This window comes from Lichenostomus cassidix, chromosome 4, assembly GCF_008360975.1.
Source record: "Lichenostomus cassidix isolate B80296 chromosome 4, HeHo_3.0, whole genome shotgun sequence".
Taxonomy (NCBI): domain Eukaryota; kingdom Metazoa; phylum Chordata; class Aves; order Passeriformes; family Meliphagidae; genus Lichenostomus; species Lichenostomus cassidix.
Window position 1 is genome coordinate 21987857 of NC_139484.1, and position 20591 is coordinate 22008447.

The 20591-nt window shown below is 37.5% G+C and overlaps 1 protein-coding gene across 3 annotated transcripts in view; it reads right to left on the bottom strand.

Annotated features, from left to right (window-relative positions):
* Positions 1-20591, bottom strand: part of LRBA (LPS responsive beige-like anchor protein) — a 365208-nt gene that overhangs the window by 36890 nt on the left and 307727 nt on the right. For all 3 annotated transcript variants that reach the window (XM_085058223.1, XM_085058224.1, XM_085058222.1), the window contains exons 47-48: positions 17398-17565; positions 3055-3144 (exon numbers count right to left, since the gene is read on the bottom strand). In XM_085058223.1, coding sequence (XP_084914349.1) covers positions 3055-3144; positions 17398-17565 — 258 coding nt within the window. The remainder of the gene's footprint in view (positions 1-3054; positions 3145-17397; positions 17566-20591) is intronic.

The following is a 20591-nucleotide window of genomic DNA, read 5'->3' on the forward strand; positions in this document are numbered from 1 at the left end:
AAGAGAAGGAAGATTGGATTAAAACACACGAGATCCGATAGAAGCTGCAGTAGAAAAGCAAATGCAATAATAGTGGACAGGCTTTTGGAAATAACCATTTTAGGCAGAAAAACTTTCATGTACCCTGTTAATCTGAGGGCTTTGTTGAACACAGGGTGTCTGTATACAGACTTAGCTACAGATCACAGCAGATTAAACTAGAAGTTTTCATTCACCTATGTCTGACAAAAGAATTCTCCTTCATATCTGCATAGATAGTATGTGAAGGAAAGCAATGTCAAACCAGGAGGGAAACACAAAAAAAAAAAAGTGAGCAAAAGAAATTCCTGCTCCCAGAGATTGTCTCAAGTTGCATTAAACTGGCAGACTGTAATTCTTTACAAGCCAGATGAGAACAAGAAAGCACATTAAAATAAACAGATACACACACACACTAGATATATGATCTGTATATATTTCTGGTGTACAAAAATAAGATTTATGAATGCAAAGTAGAAGACTTCACTGCAAATGTGTTTCAAAGGACAAACATAATTAAATGTAGTTGTAAAGAACACGAAGTGGACGTGATTACAGACACTATCCTGTATTGTTTCCAGAAATGCTAAAGCCAGGGAATGAATCCAGACTCTCACTTTCAACATAATTTTTTAGGTTTTAGGGGTTTTTTTTTTAGTTTAGTAAGTTGAAAAGTTTATTAACTTTTAACTACATTCTCTAAGAATGTAGTTAAATGCAAATGTCAAAACAAAATATTTAGGACCTTAGATCTGGATATCAAACGTGAGGAGAAAAAGCAACACCTACTGGGCTTATGACTGTGTGGTACATCTGAAAAAAACAAAACCCCATTGAAATGCAGAGGTACAATCATCCTGGTCACCAGCAGCCATATTGCTCAAGTATTTGTAATTTTCTAATAACCAAATTAGAATACTAATGAAGTGTCCTTGGCTATTTTCCACCTGCAATATTTCATTACATATATGTGCATGTAAGTGCATACATTTAATGTATATTTATACAGAACTAATAAAAAAATTAAATACATTTGCATTTTTATTATCACTCCTTTTAAAAAAGTTATTAAGAGTACTTAGAAAAACATATTGCTCTATGAATTCCTATTTACAGTCTTTGCATAAAGGTGTAAATAAAAGCAACTAATAAGCTACCCAGACACCCTTCTGAGCAAGTGGCTAAAAGCCAATCAATATTATGAGTTAATCCTCCCTGGATGCTCATTCAATTAAAGGTGTCAGTAATGCCTCATCTGATGTGGCCTCAATTAAATCCAGCTATCTGATGGTTGAAAACACAAGGGGATACAGCAACAGCAGCAAAACCAGACAAATAGGCAGCCTTCGTGTGACTGCTAATTACTACACCTGGTGTATATTATGGCTTGTGCACTTAACACAGCACGTGGTAACTTCCAATTCAGCTGTATTCATGCACACATGCACACACACATGAAAACAAAACTCAGTAAATAATGCAACTAGAAATAATTCAAAATTAGGACAGGAAAAATATCCTTACTGTATTTCAGCTCCAGGAATACTACTTTTAAAACCACTTAATTTAGTGCTATGATGAAAACATGTATTAATATCCACAAAACCAGCAAGTGAAGAACTAAGGGCTTTTTTTCTGGGTGTTCCCCAGCCCAAAAAACCACAGGAGTTAGAAACAGCTAACTTCTTAGATTTTAATTTCTTCTGTTACCTACTAAATCTTCACTTATTGAGCATCATGAAAAATATTATGATAAAACCACAAAAACTGCTTCCTGGTATCAAATTTATTTATATAGCAATGGCTCTGACTAACACATCAATAATCAACTTCTCGAGTTCTTCCTCTTCCTGAACCAAATCCCTTTAAATCAGAGCGAGTGCTTAGCGCATGGCACCATGACAGACGGACACACATATGGCAAGTGGCTGCATGATGAGACTATCTGGGCTCCTCAACACTCCTGTCTGCAGGGCTCTTCTGACAGACACACACAAGTCCCTGCAGTGGTCTGCAGTCCTGGGACCTGGGCAGCTCTCAGGTACAACATGTGATGCATTTGAGGAAGTAGCTCAGTTATGAAAAAAGCTTACATTTCTCAGAGTCCTGCATCACAAGGTTTGTAAGCTACTTCGGAAACACTTCATGTTTCTGTGTGATCTTTTAAAACCTTCTGCACTTCAGATATGTTTTAAATCTAATAACTTCAGTCTGCTTGAGTAGGCCATATGCCTTACAGGACATACAAGAAGAAAATGTCTTTTCTTTCTCTTTAATATTGCAGTGTAAAATGTCCATCCTAACAATAAAGGAACATAACCTTTTGAAAACCTGGTGAATTAGCAGACCATTTCCTCCACTTGTCAGAATATCACTTAACATACTTAGTCCTGGACCCATGACAACATAAATGATATTTTAAACCCAAGGACTGCACACAACATGATATGAAAAGTAATCAGTAATAAAATAATAGTTTGTATAATAAAATTGTATTAGACACAAGTAGAGGTAAAAGGGAAAGCATTTTAATGCTCACTGCCTGGATTTTATCACCCTAGCTTTACTGCAAAACACATTTAGTCACATTCTTTGCTATGTAAGTTTCAGCTCATGAATTCCTAGTAATCCTGGTTTTAGGGGAAAACCTATGCCTGGGGGAAAAGACAAGGAGGTTCCACCTCCTAAATCCATGCTTCTTGGGGAATCTGCCAAAGATTAACTAAATTGTCTCCGCGATAACTGGCTCTCACCTGTACAGGTATGGTATTAACAAAATCAACTGATGAAGTGTTCTTAGATTACACTGACAAAAAAAAGTCTGTCCTAGAAATCAATGCAATACTTTCAGCAATAAATAAAAAAATAGTCAAGCACTGCATACAACTCCTACCAAATCATAACTCATCTGCTGGTTTTAATAACATAATTCTATGACCACATAAAAGCAAAGCAAAAGTGTCCAGTTCTGCAAATTTAAGATAGCAAAGGAAGTGAGCACAATGGCAGATCACAAAGAGTTAACGTGGCACTTACCACCTGCATGGCAGAACTTCTTGGAGGATGTGGTTCTATGAGCAGTTGGGAAGGGGTCTGTCCAAAACTTCGTATTTGAGCTTCCACAGCCTGGAAAAGGCACAGGCAGGTTTGCATGTTAAGAGGTGCTAATTACAGGCAATAGAACCATAACTGTCACCTGAAAATGTCATTCCACACTTCTGGCTTGTTTCATGTTGAAAATCAACCCCGTGTGTTCACTGTGGGGCTAAGTGCTTGGCACTGGTACTAAGAATGAGGTAATCATTTTAGTACTGTGGATGCTATTTCCATGAGAAACTCTGCAAAACCTCATCCTGCTCAATGATATTAAACAGAAACAAGCCATTATAATCAGAAACCCTCTTTATTGGCTCCATTTTTACTTTCTAACACTGGCTTATCCTGTTTGTATCATAACTCAAGAACAAAAGTTAACTTTTAAAAAGTTTCTGTAAGTATTAAGTGTTGTACGTTAAACTCCATTGCTTCATTTCACAGCAATAACTACAAGGAAAGCAATTCTGAGCTTTTATTCTTACTTCTAGGTTTATTCAAAAAGAGCAAACAATTGTAGGATGTATTAAACTATGAACAGCAAAACTAAAGGAGAAGGTGAAGGTATAATACAAGTTTCTCAATATCTTCAGCGACATGCTTTAGTACTTTCTCCATAGGAAATACATGAAAATATTATGTTTAGTGATTTCTTAAAAATAATTATGCTGAAACATGTGATCTTATACTTCTTGCCCTAGGCATGTCCAACTAGTTTTCCACGCTGCCACCTCTTGGCCCATTTGTTTACAGATAACATCAAGCAGCCAAAATTCAACAAGATACGTCTTGTCAGGCTGGCCCCTGCACCATTCACAGAAACAGACTGATACTACAGAAAATCTCAAATCATCCAGCTTAGTTTCACTGTGAGCTAAACTAATCACCTTGCCTTTGCTGTGGGCCAGCAGGCTGCACATGGGCTGATGCCTCAGGTCTTTTTCCCTAATTCTTTTTCATGGTTCAACCTTCCTCAAGGCTCCTTACACTTATATTTCCTGTTCTATTTTAGCCACTCCTTAAAATTTTCGAGACAATGGAATAACACTTATGCTGACCTTATGCTTACAAACAACTATTTTTAGATAATAAGAAAGACGACTACTAGGACACACAGCATTCTCCTGTTACAGAAATAACAAAGCCAAAAGGAGAATGCACCTGAGACCTTTAAATAATCATCCTCTTCACAGTAAACATGCCATCAAAAACACTGGACCTTATTACACTTGGCAGGGCTCTTGAAACAACTGAACTCACCAGAGCAGGAGTTGAAATTACTCTGTGAACAGATTCTAACACTCTTGCCCACTCTGGGAAGCACCACAATCTTCAAAGAACTGGTGAATAAGTAAGTTTATCAAAAAGCTGGCTGAAATCTGACATACACACACTGTGATGCAGTGAGTTCTTTTTGAGGAACAGCAATATCAGATGCATGAAACACTAAAGCTCAGTGAGACCACATGAGTCTCCTTCCAGCTGATGAGACATGCTACATTAAAATTCAAATCTGGGGGTTTGTGACTCAAGATATCAAGGGAATCACAAAAGCTTTGAGGTCTCTTAAGACATGAGGCATTAACAAAGGAACAGCACACTGGTCAGCAGCTCTACCCTCTCCTAAAATGTTGTTTGTTTCAAAACATCCAGATTTTAAAACGATTTGCCTACACTTAGCTGCAGATTAAGTGGTATGTTTTCATTAGCGAATGGGAATTCTGCCCTGCATTCAGAGTAGAACTAGAAGAATACAGGAGGAGCAGAATGCAGACTGTCCTGGCTGTCGGTTACTTTATACTTGTTAAAATATTTAGTAAAAATTGACAGTCTTTAGGATCTACTATTTATTTCCTATTAAATAGATCTCTAGTAAATTATTGAAAATTAATAAAATTTTCTTACAGCACAAATCACATGCATTTCTTTTAGAACTGAGAACAGATAAAGTGAGGAAATAATAAGCTTTAGATTTATTAATTTCCTTGTACACTGATCAATACAGAAACTTTCACTCCCAAATGCCCATGTTCAGCATTTAAAGCAAGTCAGAATATTTTCTTAACTATGGAATCTATGTCCCTTAATTCCCAATGCTGCCTCTAGAAACTATACACTTTTGCATAGTTCCAATAGTAAGGGAAAATGAAACAAGACATCCCATACTGGTGCACAGTATTTCAAATACTTCAAACACATTCATCATTACAAGAGGCCAAACTGATGTAGAACAAGTATAAAATACTCAACCCCCCAGTCAAGAATCACTGTCTGTTTTCATGTGTTTGTCAGACCTGGTGAAGCTGCTGGCCAATGGGACAATGATTTTGCCACAGCCTGACTCAGAGGATCCCAAATTCTCTGTTTTCACCCTTTAGACAGTTTCTACATCCCTGTTTCTGATCTGGCTTGAGTTTGTGATTTACAGCTCTGGCACTAATAAGTCCTTTAGACTCATTAGGTTCCATCTGGTCATTCAAAAAAATCTGAGAGCCTACAATTCCAGGACTGCAAATGGCCCCCTGACACAATCACATCCTTTTTGACAACAGAACTGGGAAAAATCCACCTTCAGATCATGTCGTACAACAGATAACAAGGTTTCATAAAGCATGAAATCTGTACACAGAACATGAAAGAACAGACACTGACATCTGTACATCGTCTTTACTGGTGTCTTCAGAAATCTAAAAGAAATTTGAAGAACTGTTGAGTAAAGGCAACAACACTTGGACAAATATGTCTAGACATAGTGGCTAGACTTCAGAAAAAAATCTTCTGCATTCTTTCTGGTAACTAAGAAAAAGAAATGTAAAGGTTTCTTTTTTTAGCTTCCACATTTTGTAATAATGACCAAGAGAGTGTACTAGCAACCCCAAATAGTTCTTTCCTTTCCCCAGATTGTATTCAAAGTTAATCCAGATGTCAAGTCCACATTCTGATGTCTCAGTCAGAAGGATCACATACAGAAGGATGCAAGATGACCTCCCTCTGTCAGCAGAAATGTGATGGTGGAGCTGGAATCAATCCCCATTCTCTCAATTTACATAACAATAGAAAGAGCCACCAGATGCCACTCAGACTTTTGTTCAACCTGTCAAAGAAAACCAGGTGGGAGCAGGGAATTTTTCTCTCAGAGATATAATTAGTATCTCCTCTGAAGAAAAGAACCTACCACTCACCTGAGAAAATAGAGCAAAATGCCCATCAGTCAGAAAGTCATCATCCACTTCCTTTCTAATGAATTATAGCCCAGCTTCTAACTAAGCTTTCTTGAAAATGTAGTATTACCAGCATTAGTCAGTATTACTAAGAGACAGACGGCTGCTTCCAGCAGCAGAGGAAGAGCATGTGTTCTCACACTGCTGGACCCCTCTGGAACATACAGCCATTTAGATTACTGAGCAGAAATATTTGGGACATTTGCACACCTAGTTTCACATCTATTAAAGGCACCCTATAACTGGAAAGGCATAACCTTTGTTTGAAAGGGTTCTTCAGCTTGACAAACTCTTATCGCTGAAAGCAATATGCATGCCACAAAGTAAAAGACAGTATCATTCCACATTTTGTTTCACTGTTTCTCAAATATCTCAGTAAAACTGCCTTCTTCCTGTTAATCATCTACAAAACCAAAATTTCAGTAAGGACAGAATTGTTCCAGATGCTACAACAAGAAGCAGTAAAATGAAACAAGGTAAGCAACCCTTTACAGTAATTCACACAGTATGCATCTCAAACCACATACTTATGTAGCATTATATTTCGAATGTTAATTAATTTCGAAGCATGAAAGCCATAGGCAAATTTCAGAAGTTAACATTTATCTGATTTTCCCCATTCCTAAAAAAGTCTACCAGATCATCTCTCATCTCTTTTCTTGGGGTGTGGGAAAGGGAGAAGGGGAATAGGAGGTAAATTAAAAGAAAGAAAGTAAAGAACTTGAAAACTTGGCTTGGCTATAACGTAGCTCCTAGCCACAGTTTGGTATGGCTATTTTCAGTCTCTGAACTTACCCTCTAATCTAACTGTGAAGAAAGTTAATTCAACAGTATGCAGTACCCACCAAATACGGCTGTAAATTTTTTGGGAAGGAGGGTGATGGGGAGGTTGAACATATGGATGCAGTTAAGGTAAAAACAGATGTTTGTTACTTTTCTTTGCAGCAACACTCAGAAACTAAGTCAAAATTGCTTTTTTTTCATGTTTATGTCTGAAAGAACTATAAAATTAAATATGAGGGAGGGCGGGTGGAGGGGGAACTGCAGTGAGTGTCACAGAGAAAGAATGAAACAGTCTCCAGTTTTGAACTCAAATCCTCAAATGAAGGCCCATAATAGTTAAAAGGCAAGACGTACACCATTTAACTCCAGATTTAAAGACCTTTAAAGGGACTAGCTCAGAGCTGCTTTCATCATGCCTCCTCAGACACAAAACACCAAACTGTCTGAAGAGTCCAGGGGCACAGCACACCCATGTTAGAACGCTTGCCTTGGTCTGAGGGCACAACAAGCTATAACCTCACCATTTGCTTCAAGGAGGTTGCTCTCAGCACCTTTACAGATTTGCACCAAAGTATTCCCAGTTACTTCCCAAATCTCTAAGATTTAGTTGCCAAACATTTGAAACCCCAGGTGAAATAACAACATGCATTGCAATACATATTCTTTCAGCACATGTGTCAGGGACAGAAAACGTTTTGGGTTCATCTTCAACCTTTCTGCCCAGTATTTATGTCCAGAAAATAAGAGCCCTTGCAAAAGTAATTACTTTGGCTCTCTGCCGCTCCTACCTCACTTTTCAATATTCAAAAAGGTTTATGCACATGTTCCTCAGTGATTTCTATTGGCTTGAGCGATAATGCAATTGTGATTACTTGCTTTCCCCTTCCTTCCACCCAGATGTTGCCTTAGAGCATCAGAGAACACAGACTATTTGACAGGTTTCCCCTCAGACAGGGAAGCTGAATGGCTTAGTGGCCAACCAACGAGCTCTTTTCCCTATGGCGTGGTGATTAAAATCAAGCTCTGGTAACAAGTGATCAGAAAACCCCCTCTGACCACAGAGAGACTCTTACACCCCTACAGGAATATTCTTAGTTACATTCCTCTAGGCTTACAGGAGCACAGATAACACTAGCCAGAGAGCAAGACATATTCATAACAATAGATAAAATTGCTGAAAAGAGGCAGAAGATTATAAAGAGAAGCTCTTTGTAGTACCATCTCCCTTGTTTCCTAACCATCCCCATTAGATCAAAATTGTGAAAAATGGGCAAAATGCTTTTCTGACACAGGTAATGTATATGCTGGCTGACTGTACACCTGCCCTGGGGATATTGCACTACACTTGACCCAAGGAAAAATACAGCACTCAAATGTTAGTATCATAAATTCACACACTCCCATTTGCTATTTTAAAACTAAAATGAGCAGTCTACCTTCTTCATGTCGAACCAGAAAATTATTTCTCCTATTTTGACTTCACAAATCAAACATTTTGTTTTGAATCACTTCCATATTTTGTTTTCTCACTGCACTATTCACTTAACATACTGATTTAAGAAAATTGTCTGTACTAGCTTTGAAATCTAACAAACAGCAGGGCAGAGTGGAGAAGAAAAAAGGCTAAGAAAAAGACACAACAAGATCAAGAGTTACATACTGCTCTCTCTAGGTATCATTAAACCTGACTGCAAAATGTTTGTGATCTACCCTCTGCTAACCAAGCGCAGTGTAGAAGGTGCCTGTTGCTGCCCACTAATGCAGGAACAGCTCCAGCCCCAGTACCTCAGCGTTATGGCTCCAGAGCTGAAGCGTGGGCAGAAATACTGTCAGCAGCCCGCAGAGTGGAGCCTTATTAGAGCACACGAGTAAGCTGGGATGGAGCAAAAAAGTGCACAACCTTTGCCTGCTGTGGTGCATTAGCAATGCCTGTAACAAAACTGAATGTGCCTCATTACACAAAAAAACAACAGATACGTGTAGAAATTAAAGCCGTCAAATAGAAATTAAGCATAGTGGATTTTCTTCTTTCTACCTTCCTGGCAAGAAATATATTTGCTGCATAATGTTATTCTTTTCTTCTTACCACCCCCAAGTTTCATCTCCTTCTACCTACTGAAAATGCCAGAGTTGTCTGGAGCCTGGTTACTGGTGTAACCACTTGTAATTTATAAAATCCAAACTACTACAGATATATGGAGGGGGAGGGGTTACCCAAGCAGGATTACTTTTTTTCTCTCAAAGCTGTTTGAGAGTCAACAGATACACTATTCTGTTCACATCAGAAAAGTGGAGAAAGGAGAACAGCATAGGATGCCTTCCACCACACCTTTACAAACAAAACCACTAACCCAGCTCTTAAACTACATTAAGGAATTTTCTGTGAGAAAAAAGAAGAAATTAACTCTTTTTGTCCAGACAAATCAGTATGACAATTACATGGCAGTCATTAAAACAGGAAGTAATCACAGTTTGTGAGAATACAACTAGAAGCCCCTCAGGGCCGTACAAGTTGCTCCAATCTGAATATATACATTCCAGGCATATTAAACAGAGGCACAGCCCGGCCTGGCTGCAATCTCCAGCTCACACAGCTGTCCGTCTATTGCAGCGTAATCCCAGCTGCCAATCTGAAAGAAACCAGTTAGTCAGAGCAGACACAACCAACAGAAACAAATGTCACTCAATAATGTTCAGAGGCACTGGGTTCATGGATAATTTCAAACAGTATCTCTGTCTGGAGCACTGATGTGCTCATTCAAAACACCTAAATCTTTGGCTACTGGAAAGAAGCAGATAAAAAACACTAGAACTACAAAAACAGGTCTGGTAGTACTTCAAAGAGACTGACAAAATAAAAAGAGAAAAGAGTCTAAAAAGAGAGCTAAGATGAATGCAAGGACCTGCAAATAAAACTGGATTCAGTACAAGCAAAATCCTAAGCAGCTCTGGGACTAGTTTGCTAAAATACAACAGTTTCTGTTTTATTTGAGCACCACAACCAAAATTGCTTCCCGTCTCTCTTTTCTGTGGCAGCTGAAGATTTCAAAAGAGCAACTCACTGTTTTCGTTTAAAATCAGTAATTATCACTGAGAAAGTAGTGGCACTGCCATGTGCAATACCCTCAATTTCTGGCATTATTCATTTGCTTTCTCCAAATAGCCAAACAACCTTTAAAACTTGCTACCTTTGCACAGTAAACCTGCTATTTAGCTGATCCCAAATTTTCTCATTATAAAACCTTTTCCTCTGGTAAAAAGCAATTATTCCAATCTGTTAACATTCCAAAGAACTTTCTAAGTATTGATGTCATCTTTATTTATTAAATAAGAAAGCTTCACAAAATGAAACATTTCAATCAGAAGGAGAGTAATACACAGATATAAAAATCCCAAATCTAGTGGTATTTAAACTGTCTTCTGCAATCACCTTTCAGAATCTGTAACGATTGTGAAAAAGAAGGAAATAACTCTTTTTGCTAAGCTATGAAATACATTTAGTTAAACTCTCATAACTACTAACTGCAAGACCAAACTTGCTGTTTCCGAACTGTAGGTACAATACTATCTCAAGAGTTTTCTACTCCAAAAAATGAGCTTTTTGTTATTCTTTAATGAATGTAACATTAAATGAGACTTAACTTTTAGACACTGGTTGAGGAAAACACCTTTGGCATGACCACAAGCTTTCTCACTCAACCAGCAGCTATTTATCAAATAAAACTAATAACTAAAATAATGAAGTTCGGTAAGTAAACACCACACACATCTCCAAGACAGAGTGGGAATAGTCATGCCCAGGTTAGACACCCCGGGCTGCAATAAGGACATAGAATGAAAACATTCCAAACAAAAATGTTTAGCTTCCCAGTTACTGTGAAAGTCAATACAGATATCATTTGGACAGCATAAAGAGCCTGCAAATAATCAAAGCATGTTGATGACACAAAAAATTCCTGCAGCCTGTTCACTTCTATGTTTCATTCAAGGCTAAATGACTTGGTGTATAATTGTAGCTATTATATACAAGCATCGCTCCTCTTTTCCACATATGGAAGAAGGAAAAAAGTTTAAAAATAGAAACAATTTATATTAAAATGAGTTGGTTTTGAAGTATTACGAATACCACTTTTATCCATACCTTATTTACCTTTTGATTACACTTTCTTATTTAATGCTGGCCAACAAATATGTCAGGTAAGACTGACCAGCCAGGCACAAATGAAAATGTAAAGAGCCCAGGGGGTCTCAAGACCTCTCTGGCTCTGATAGATCCACAAGACAAGTCAAGCAAGAAGAGGTGAGGAAACTGACTGCGCTGAAAATTTCTATCCCTTGAATTTCAATCAGAGGCTGAGGAAAAAAGCATTTGGAGCTGAAGAACTAACTCACATCCGTTACTTCCTTCCAAAAAAACTTCACTACTTCCAGCCAGTTTTTTAAATCCTTATACATCGAATATCTCAGTCCTACCTTAATTAACCCTAAAATATCACTTATTTTCCTGCTGGATAGAGAAGCACAAACAGCAGGTAAAATCAGAATCTGTTCTGTAATGAAGGACAGAAGAGAACAACAAGGTCAGATATTTTTCTGGATCAGACCCTGGCTGAATATTTTTCATACCTGTTTCTAAGCATTGCAGTAAATGTGTAAGTTAAGACAAAGAGCAATAAATCCCCATTCATCACATCAAACTCCAGGCTGAATAGAATCAAGGAAGTGCCACATCTCCCAGATACTACAGTAAGCACTTGCTTATGCTCATTTTGCTCATTCATTCCAACACCATAAACAGGTCACAGTGTGAGCTGAGATGTGAGAACTAAAAGGTAATTGATACAAACTGGTGGCAGGAGTGGTGCTCCTGCTCTTTAATGCTCCTTCCACCAGAAGGAAATGCTTCATCCTTCCACGGGAGAGTCCTGTTGCCCAGTCAGGCTGATTTCATTGAGCAGTAGTACCTGTCCTCATGGGAGGCACTGCCTGTGTTACACACTCCTGCTCTGGGTACCTTCCCAGGAAAAGACCAAAGTGTGGGTTTGACTGCATTGCCGAGTCTATTCCTCCTTAGCCATGAAATCAGTATGCTTCCTTTAAATACAGCCTTCTTAATTCCAGTTCCATATAAGGGTATTTTAATGTAGATTTGCAACTAAAATGAGACCAATGCTAAACATTTATTTGGCTTTTCCCACTGTTCCTGTGCTGTACAACACCAAATATACCATCTGTGCAGCACACTTACAGCCAGGGACAATTCAAAGGTAGTTTCTATGGTGCTTTGAATGTTGCCTGCATGAATTTGTTACTTACCGAATTCAGCACATGGAAATTTACTGCTCTGTGACAGTTATTTTATAACCATTTTATCCTACATTTTAAAACTCATCACAGCCACAACAAAGACTGTTGCCCAACCTGCTAAAACCAGACTGATTGTTTTCCCAACTATTTAGTAAATGCTAACTATGCTATAAATACAAATTGTGTTTATACTCTGTGAAAGATTCACTGTTGTCAGGGTTCTCCAGCTGAGTTAGAGCTGAAATATGCTATTAACTCCCACCATGAACAGAGCTAAAAGAGAGGCCAAAAATGCATTCTCTGGGATAAGATATCAGATCTGCTACTGCTGTCATGAAACTGGGGTCATGTAAACTAAACATCCTTGTAACTTCATTTGGAAAGCACAGAAGTCTCTCAAACTGTAAATATTTAAAAATAAAGTAAGTCTCATAAGAGATAGGCCTAAGATGAATAAAACCCAAATATAATATACTTGAACAACATTTAAAAGCTATTGTCCATAAAATAATTTATCCCATATGCCTTAAAACTGAAAATAAAAGAATTATCTTATCTCCATATATAATCAGAAGTGGCACATTCAAGTAACAAACCAAATGCTATGTCCAAGTTGATTCTCCACAATTTTTGAAACTCCCCCGTTCCTATGGAAATGAAATATCATCAATAGAAAGAAAGGTGCCAAAAGAATGGAGAAAACTTGTCTCCTAATGTTAAACAGACTACCTTCAAGTATCAAAAAGGTACCTTCGCTTCAAAGGAAGAAGCAGAAAACAACAGAACCATCTAAGGCTAAAAGCAAATCACTTGATGTTATTAATTTAATGGGACTTGTGGTCTTAGAGCTATTATTGCTGATTTTAAAAGTATGAGTCTTCCATAATTGCTGACTTCAAAGATCATATCAGATTTTTTTTTGTTGTTGTTTATTGGGTTTTTTTTTTAATATGGTTAGGTGCTTTTTGATAAGCATGGTACAAAATTCAGGATGCTTCCTGAAGTGTAGGGGCTCCGGTAAAAATCAAGGATGCATTCTCCAAGTAATGTATCATCTTCCTGCTACTAACTTTGTCTCTTTGCTTTGCTTTTATCCAATGTTTACACTAACTACATAGGGGTATCAGTGGAAAAATGGACTTTTAAGTACTAACTCAATCAAGCCCAGATTCACAATCCTTTGTTACACTAAGCCAGAGATGACAGGAATTTCTATTCTTCTGGCCAACACTGATGAAATACCCACTAACCAGTTCTAGATACAAATTATTTTCTATGGATTGTGCTTCAGCTCTTCATCAGTTAGTTGTCTGAATGACTTAGATCTAATTCCATGGTTTTTTTCCCCCCTCCATTCTTGGACAGCTATGGCAAAAAGAGAGCAGAATTTGTGATAAGAAGGTGCTGTGAATTCTCTCCAGAACAGCTGGATGACATTTGTCTGTGCTAAATGACTCCTTGCCCTTTCCATCCAGGCAAAAAAAGAGCCCTTCCACAGCAGATCTTGTGACTGGGAGTTGCACAGATCAAAACGTGGTGCTCAAGAGCAAGTCAACAGAAGGCACAGCAAAGTGAAACAGCAAAGTTCTGCTGGCAAATATAGTGTTTTCCATCAGAAAGATATTTACTGCTTGCCCACTGAACTGCAGCTTCCCTCTGCAGCTGTCACCTCCTGCAGCAAGACACACAAGGATCAGAGTCAATGACAGCACCACTGAAATGGTTGGAGGGAAAGAGAAGGATGAAGGAATGGTCTCTGCAGGGATGAGCAGTGCACCAATATGCCAGCAGGGATACTGGATCTCCTGCCTTGCTTCTCCTGGCTGCAGTTCCCTTCCCCCACTGGCTGCAACTCAAACCCTTCTCTCTTGATCTACTCCCCTCCCCCTGAGATTTGCCTTTGAATTATGCAAGCTTTGCACTCCCCAGGGTTTATCTGCCAAAAGGTAGCATGTGGCCCATGGTTTGCATTTTAGTTTAAAATTTTCTATTATGGCAGTCAGATCCTTTCAAAATACTTTACTTCCTTTATTCCCATAGGCAGAAAGAATGGCAGGAAAAAATTGTTCACAGCAGTATAAGAGGATGTAAAAGTTCTACATTTTCAGTTAAAAAAAAAAAAAAAGAAAGGTGGAATATGGTTTTAATCAAGTAGTTTTCCTTCCTAGACGAGTACTTCCTTCTTGTAATATATATAACCTGACTGCCTATAAAAATAAAGGTGCCAGTTGGAGCCATTTAGGAGACCTAAGGAAATTCTGCATTAACCTACACCCCTCCACTCCTCAGTTCCTTCCACCATTGTTCTGTGTGTGGCCTCTTTGATGAGTTAGGTCACCAGTATGCATGCATATATCTGTGGAGATGCTTCAGAAACACATGCATCATAGGCTTCTCATTACTGATGTGGTCCAGGCTCAGCACTGACTATCTATGTGGGGAAATTGCCATGGTTTAAGCACTTGCTATTATTCCCATATGATACCTAAAAGCCCCAATAACTTGCAGCTCTCAGAATACACAGGAGCTTCTCTTTGGTTTAGGTTTGCACACAAAAATACATTTTCTGCTACAACTGTCAAGGTTTAAAGTCCCAAACACTGAATCTTATCATGAGAAAAAAAGCCCAAAACATCCTTTTTGAAACCAAGAAATCCAGTTTAATACTTGCCTAATAAACAGATACTAAGTCTGAGGTGCCGTGCCTCCCTAAAAATAGTGTTAATTGTCCACATCAGAAATTCATCTGGGCTCTAACCAGGAATTTGGTGGAGAAAAGATGAGATATTTTCTGGCAAGCCGACTGAAGGAGAAAAATAAATGCTGATTGAAGCTGCTTGGCAGCACAGAATGTTAGCACAGGTCCTCAGGGAGACGGATTAGCGAGCAGGAAGAAGGTGAGGCTGTCAAAGGTGCATGATAAATTCATTTAGCACATAGATATAGAATGATTATGCACACAGAAATACACACAAACAGATTTTTCATTATTTTCATCTCTACCCGTAAGTAAAACCAAAATAAGTCACCATTGGTGATGATAGCCATTAAATTTCTGCAGTATCAATACTGCATCAGAGCTGGTCGTATGTGCCATTTAAAATTACATACACACATTTACGTAATAAAAACTATGCTTTACAAAATACATGGAAATGGCAAGGGGTACCTAACTAAATAGGAAACCTTTCACTGTTTTAGTGACCTGCTTAAAAATTGTGAATAAAAATATTCCACTGGGCCAATCCTTCAAACAACTCAGAGCCAAATTGCTGCAAGACACCATCCATTCTGCTGCCTGCATTCATCTGTGTGTGTTTTTGACACCATCAGTACTGTTTCAAAATTCTGCTGCTGCTAAACTACTCCACTATTACGAACTCAACACTGCAATTCTTCCTCTCCTGTTTTCATTTTTATATACCACTCAGTTCAGACAGCACAGAACAACTAAAAAAAAGAAACATTGTAGCAAAGTATAATAACAACATGACCAATTCAAAACATTTGGTAACAAAGTGAACACCTGTCTGAGATGATCCATACTTCCAGACAGATTTGTAACTTCCCTGATCCCAAATTTCTTTCTTTAAGGCCACAACACATGTAAAACAGATCACATGACAAAAGAACTGGAAAAGCTATACAAAAATTGTGTGCAGAGACTGCTACTTTCATTAGTGTTACTTCAATTATTAGTTTCATAAATTAGGTTTCAGTAATGGTTCATTTAGTAACAAAATTTAGAACAAATTACACACAATACCCAGTCTACATTTCAGCCCACACTTTAACCAAACACTTCAAATACTCCTAAACACTAATAAACACTCCTAAAAGGTAAGAATAATTCCTTGCCAATGCAGAGTGGACAAGCATTATCAGTGAATTGAAAACACGGCGTAATAAACATCTACTAGATGGATCTTGGGTCAATAATTTTTGCAAACCCAGATGATGACATCTTTTTTTAGAAGCCAGTTGTCCCAGTATCCCTTTTCTTAGCTCAGTTATGGGTATTTATGTACAACATATGTATTTTAGGTTTAAATAGTCTAAGGTGCAGTTTGCAGACTGATGGCAAGCCATGTAATGACAACACTGAGCCATCGCTTTGGTATTAAGCCAGTCCCTGTTTCCCCTCTAAACAAAACAGTTGATAACATTCATATTACTTTGTTTTCATGCACTCAGAATATTTTATAACAAAGTACCGTTTACACTTATTCGATAATTACCAAGTTTCTAGCTATACTTGATAGCAATATAGTGTTTGAGCAGAGGATGTAAAATCAATCCAAAATCTGTTTTAATCACCCCACCCTGCCCTTTTTTAAACAGCTGTTTAGATGGAAGAGGAGGAACCTTTAAGCCCATAGTATCCTATGAGATATTTTGGCAAATAGATTTTCTGAATGATGCTAAGTCTGAGTAAAACTACCGATCTTTCCAATGTTGAAATATTTTCTTTTGCATAAGAAAAATACGTGACAAATTATTTTAATTTGATAGCAAACCAAATTAAAATATCAGACGTTACAAAACTCTGGTGTTTGATGTTTGCTACATATGCAGACTGCATGTAAAGAGAAGTGTCAAAAATGCAAATGGAAAATTCAGAAGCACAAACCAAACCAAGGTTGCTCACTGCTACTGAGATCCAGTATTCGAGGAAAAAAAAACTGATCTCAGCAACTGAAGCAATCCTCAAACATTAATTTTTATATTGGAATCCAGCTTGGGCTGAATCCAGGTGCACAAAGTTTAAGAACAACTTGCATCCTTGTTCTATTAACTCTGCATGCTGTGACAACTGGTTCAAGCACCTTGCATTTGACTGGCTTGTAGCCAAACCACAAGAAAACACAAAGAAACTGAACATTCACCAGAAGCCTTGAACAATGTGGAGTCTTTACAGTTTCAACACTGCAGTGGTTAATGAAGACTTTTCTATATTTATAAAGTACAAACTTACCTCTCTCAATACGGAATCCGTTATTGAGCTTAAATTAACAGCTCCTTCGTAAGTCAAATAGTAGAATACATTCAGGGACCTAACAGCCTCTGGGCCTTGCTGTTTGTAGCCAAAAATCAGATCAATCCACTGGTGAAGCTGGCAGGAAACAAACTCACTTTCCAACGCCTGTGAAAAAAACCACACACAAAACACAAACTTGAGTTTGCCAGATAGTCATAGTTTGGTAGTAGCAGGAGCATTTTTTTAATAGCATACAAAATTATCTTAACAAGTCTAAATACAGAATTGATAAGAGTATGTTAGATATTTTATTTTAAAAAAGTGGGCCTTGTGACAGATACCCGAGTCTCACGCCCTACTTCCCACTGATCAGGAGACCTCGCTTTTTAAACTGCAATAAGGGAAATAAGAAAAAAAAAAAAAAGCAGTGAGTGGAAAGCAGTTGTGCATTTATACACAGCCAGGCTATGTTTTTATCAACTCCCATGATGAAATTGTGCTTTCCTGTGTGATCAGCATGCTGAATAATAACAACAGCATGATTATCAGATTCTGACAGCCAGAGAGAATATTGATAGAATTTGGGAAACGGAACTAACTAGGGATATTAGGGTAAAATTTTTTTAACAGGTTGGGAATATCAGACTGCTACCACTTCCAAGCATTTCTTGTGTACAGAAGTACCATGCTGAATGATTAAGCTGCTTTTCTGAAGATGTTATCCAGTTACAACCCAATCCCCAAAGCAAGAGCATCCAAAAACACTGTATTAAAAGGTAACCTAAAAATCACTGCCATCTAAAGAGTTAATTCATGTAGATTAAATCACTATCAGTGTTTTCTTCTTCTATTTTATACAGAGGATTCAATGTATTTCTGATTTGAATTAGCAAATGAAAAAACAAACAGATATTCTCTTCATCTAGCAAAATGAATGGCATTTTCCTCACAAAGGAAATTCCTAATTTTGAGCAGAGGAAGTTGAAATTAATCTGAAAACCAAGGAAATCACTTTGCAATTTGCACACAAAATGATGGGTTTGTTTCATTAACCGATGCCTGAAAACAACATTTAAATTGACACATAAAACCAGCAATTGTCTTAATTTGTGTGGTGCACTCCACACAAAAGCCCTAAATATGTTCAAATTAGAGCAAGCTGCTTGATTGTCACTGCAGTCTCATGTCATATTAATGCATGACAAACATTAAACCATACACTTAAATGGCAATTTATATCATTTAAATGTTTACTGCCACACCAGATCATCACTCATTTAAATGTGACTTTCTGACAGCTAATTTCAGTTAATTTTCCTCGATTCACTTAATTAGAACTTTCAATCAAGAAAAGACCTGTACATATCTTAGACATCATATCATTCTTTTTTTATTATTACTTTTATTAGGATACTGAATTGCTGAAACCATTCTTTAAAATGAATCACCACAGAGTAGAGTATCTGTTTGGATGATCATATAGCAATACCTTAAAACATACATGCTTAGACAGGACTTAATTTTTTTCTTTTTAATTTAAAAAACACCCAACATTTAGATACAGACACACAATTAAAACTATAAAAAACCACAAGCAGGCCAATTAAAAATTAATGATTTCAAAATTGTTTAATAAGATAAAACCAGTCAGGAGTCTCATGAGTGTCCATAATACTGCAATGTGCAGCCATAAAATTCTACAGGGCTCAGCAAATGACAATGATAAGAAAAAATTTTCATGCTATCCTGCTAAAAAAAATTAACCCTAGAACATACTTACTGTTATCATTATAACTATTTAATGCCAAGAGAAAAAGAAGGTTAGGAACTTGTGATTTCTTTATAGATACATACATAAATATTTAGTATGCATATAAGCTGTTCATATTCTCCTTTTCTACAAAAGCTAGATTTTCAATGAGTCATATTATGTTCACAAAGCATTTGGACATGAATAACTAAAGGAATACCACTGCAATCTCCTTAGATTAACATATGTATAAATGTGACGATTTTTTTTTTCCTCCTTAAAAAAGCCAAATTAAAACACTTTGCCTTCTCAGGGAATGGTTTGGGGCCATCCGGAACTTACTTCTCTTATTCAAATTTGAAAATATTTTACATTTGAAATTTGTACAGATTCAAAAGTAGATTTATTTTTCCTTATTAAGTGATTTTAAAACCTTTTTCATTGCCATATCCCAAGTGAAAAGGATAACTGAAAACCAGCTACAGTCAGCATCAGGACCCCAAAGGACAGACCAAACAGCACACAAATTCAAAGGCCAAATAAGCTTGCCTGACATTTCAGGTTCACAGCTAAGCTCTTGGTTGGAGGAAAGTGCTTATGCTATGACACAATCAATGGAGGAACAATAATTAACAGCTTGTATAATGACTAAAGAATAGACTTTCAAGGAAAACAACACCATGTACCAGATCAGTCAGCATGATGCACTTTGCAGCCACACTGCTATATTTAAATATGGGTCCTCCTTAAGAAACCATCTGAGAAATAAAGAGGTTGCAATTCACATAACTATTTGGTTATAAAAAGGAGGGGTTTGGTGATTGGCTTTTTCCTTCTTAGTTTTTCAACGCTGCTGTTAGTATTTACTCTTGCAAACCTAAGCCAATGGTTAAGCACTTAGGATTACTGCAGCCTCAATTTCATTTAGGACAGGCAGTGCTCATTAAGGCTTGAGTTAAACCCAGCATGCAGCTATGGGATATGAACATCCTTTCCATGCTGCTCCTACAGCAAACCAAGGAACTGCCAGTACTCCCAGGGCAGAGTGAGCACATCACTCACCGTGTGCTCTGAGGGAAATGTGCAGAACCAAGGAAAGCCTCAAAAATGTCCAGCATAACACAGTACTATCCAATCCCACTGAGTTATCATAAAACAAATCAGGGACTAATGTCCAATTGTTAAAGGATCAAACAAGCCCATGGAAAGGCAGTCACATGAAGCCACACACAGATTGTCAATTTTGTCCACAGGGGACTCATATTAACTTTGACAAAGTGTCTTGGGGCTGATATCTGTTTCTTTAATGAGATCTATTAGGCAGAGACTAAAACACTTGAGATATGCTAAAAAGTACAGTATACAGATGTCAAACACAAACATCTATTAGTAACTTCCATTTCTCTATTCCCTAGGTAGAAACACTTCAGGCACATCAACA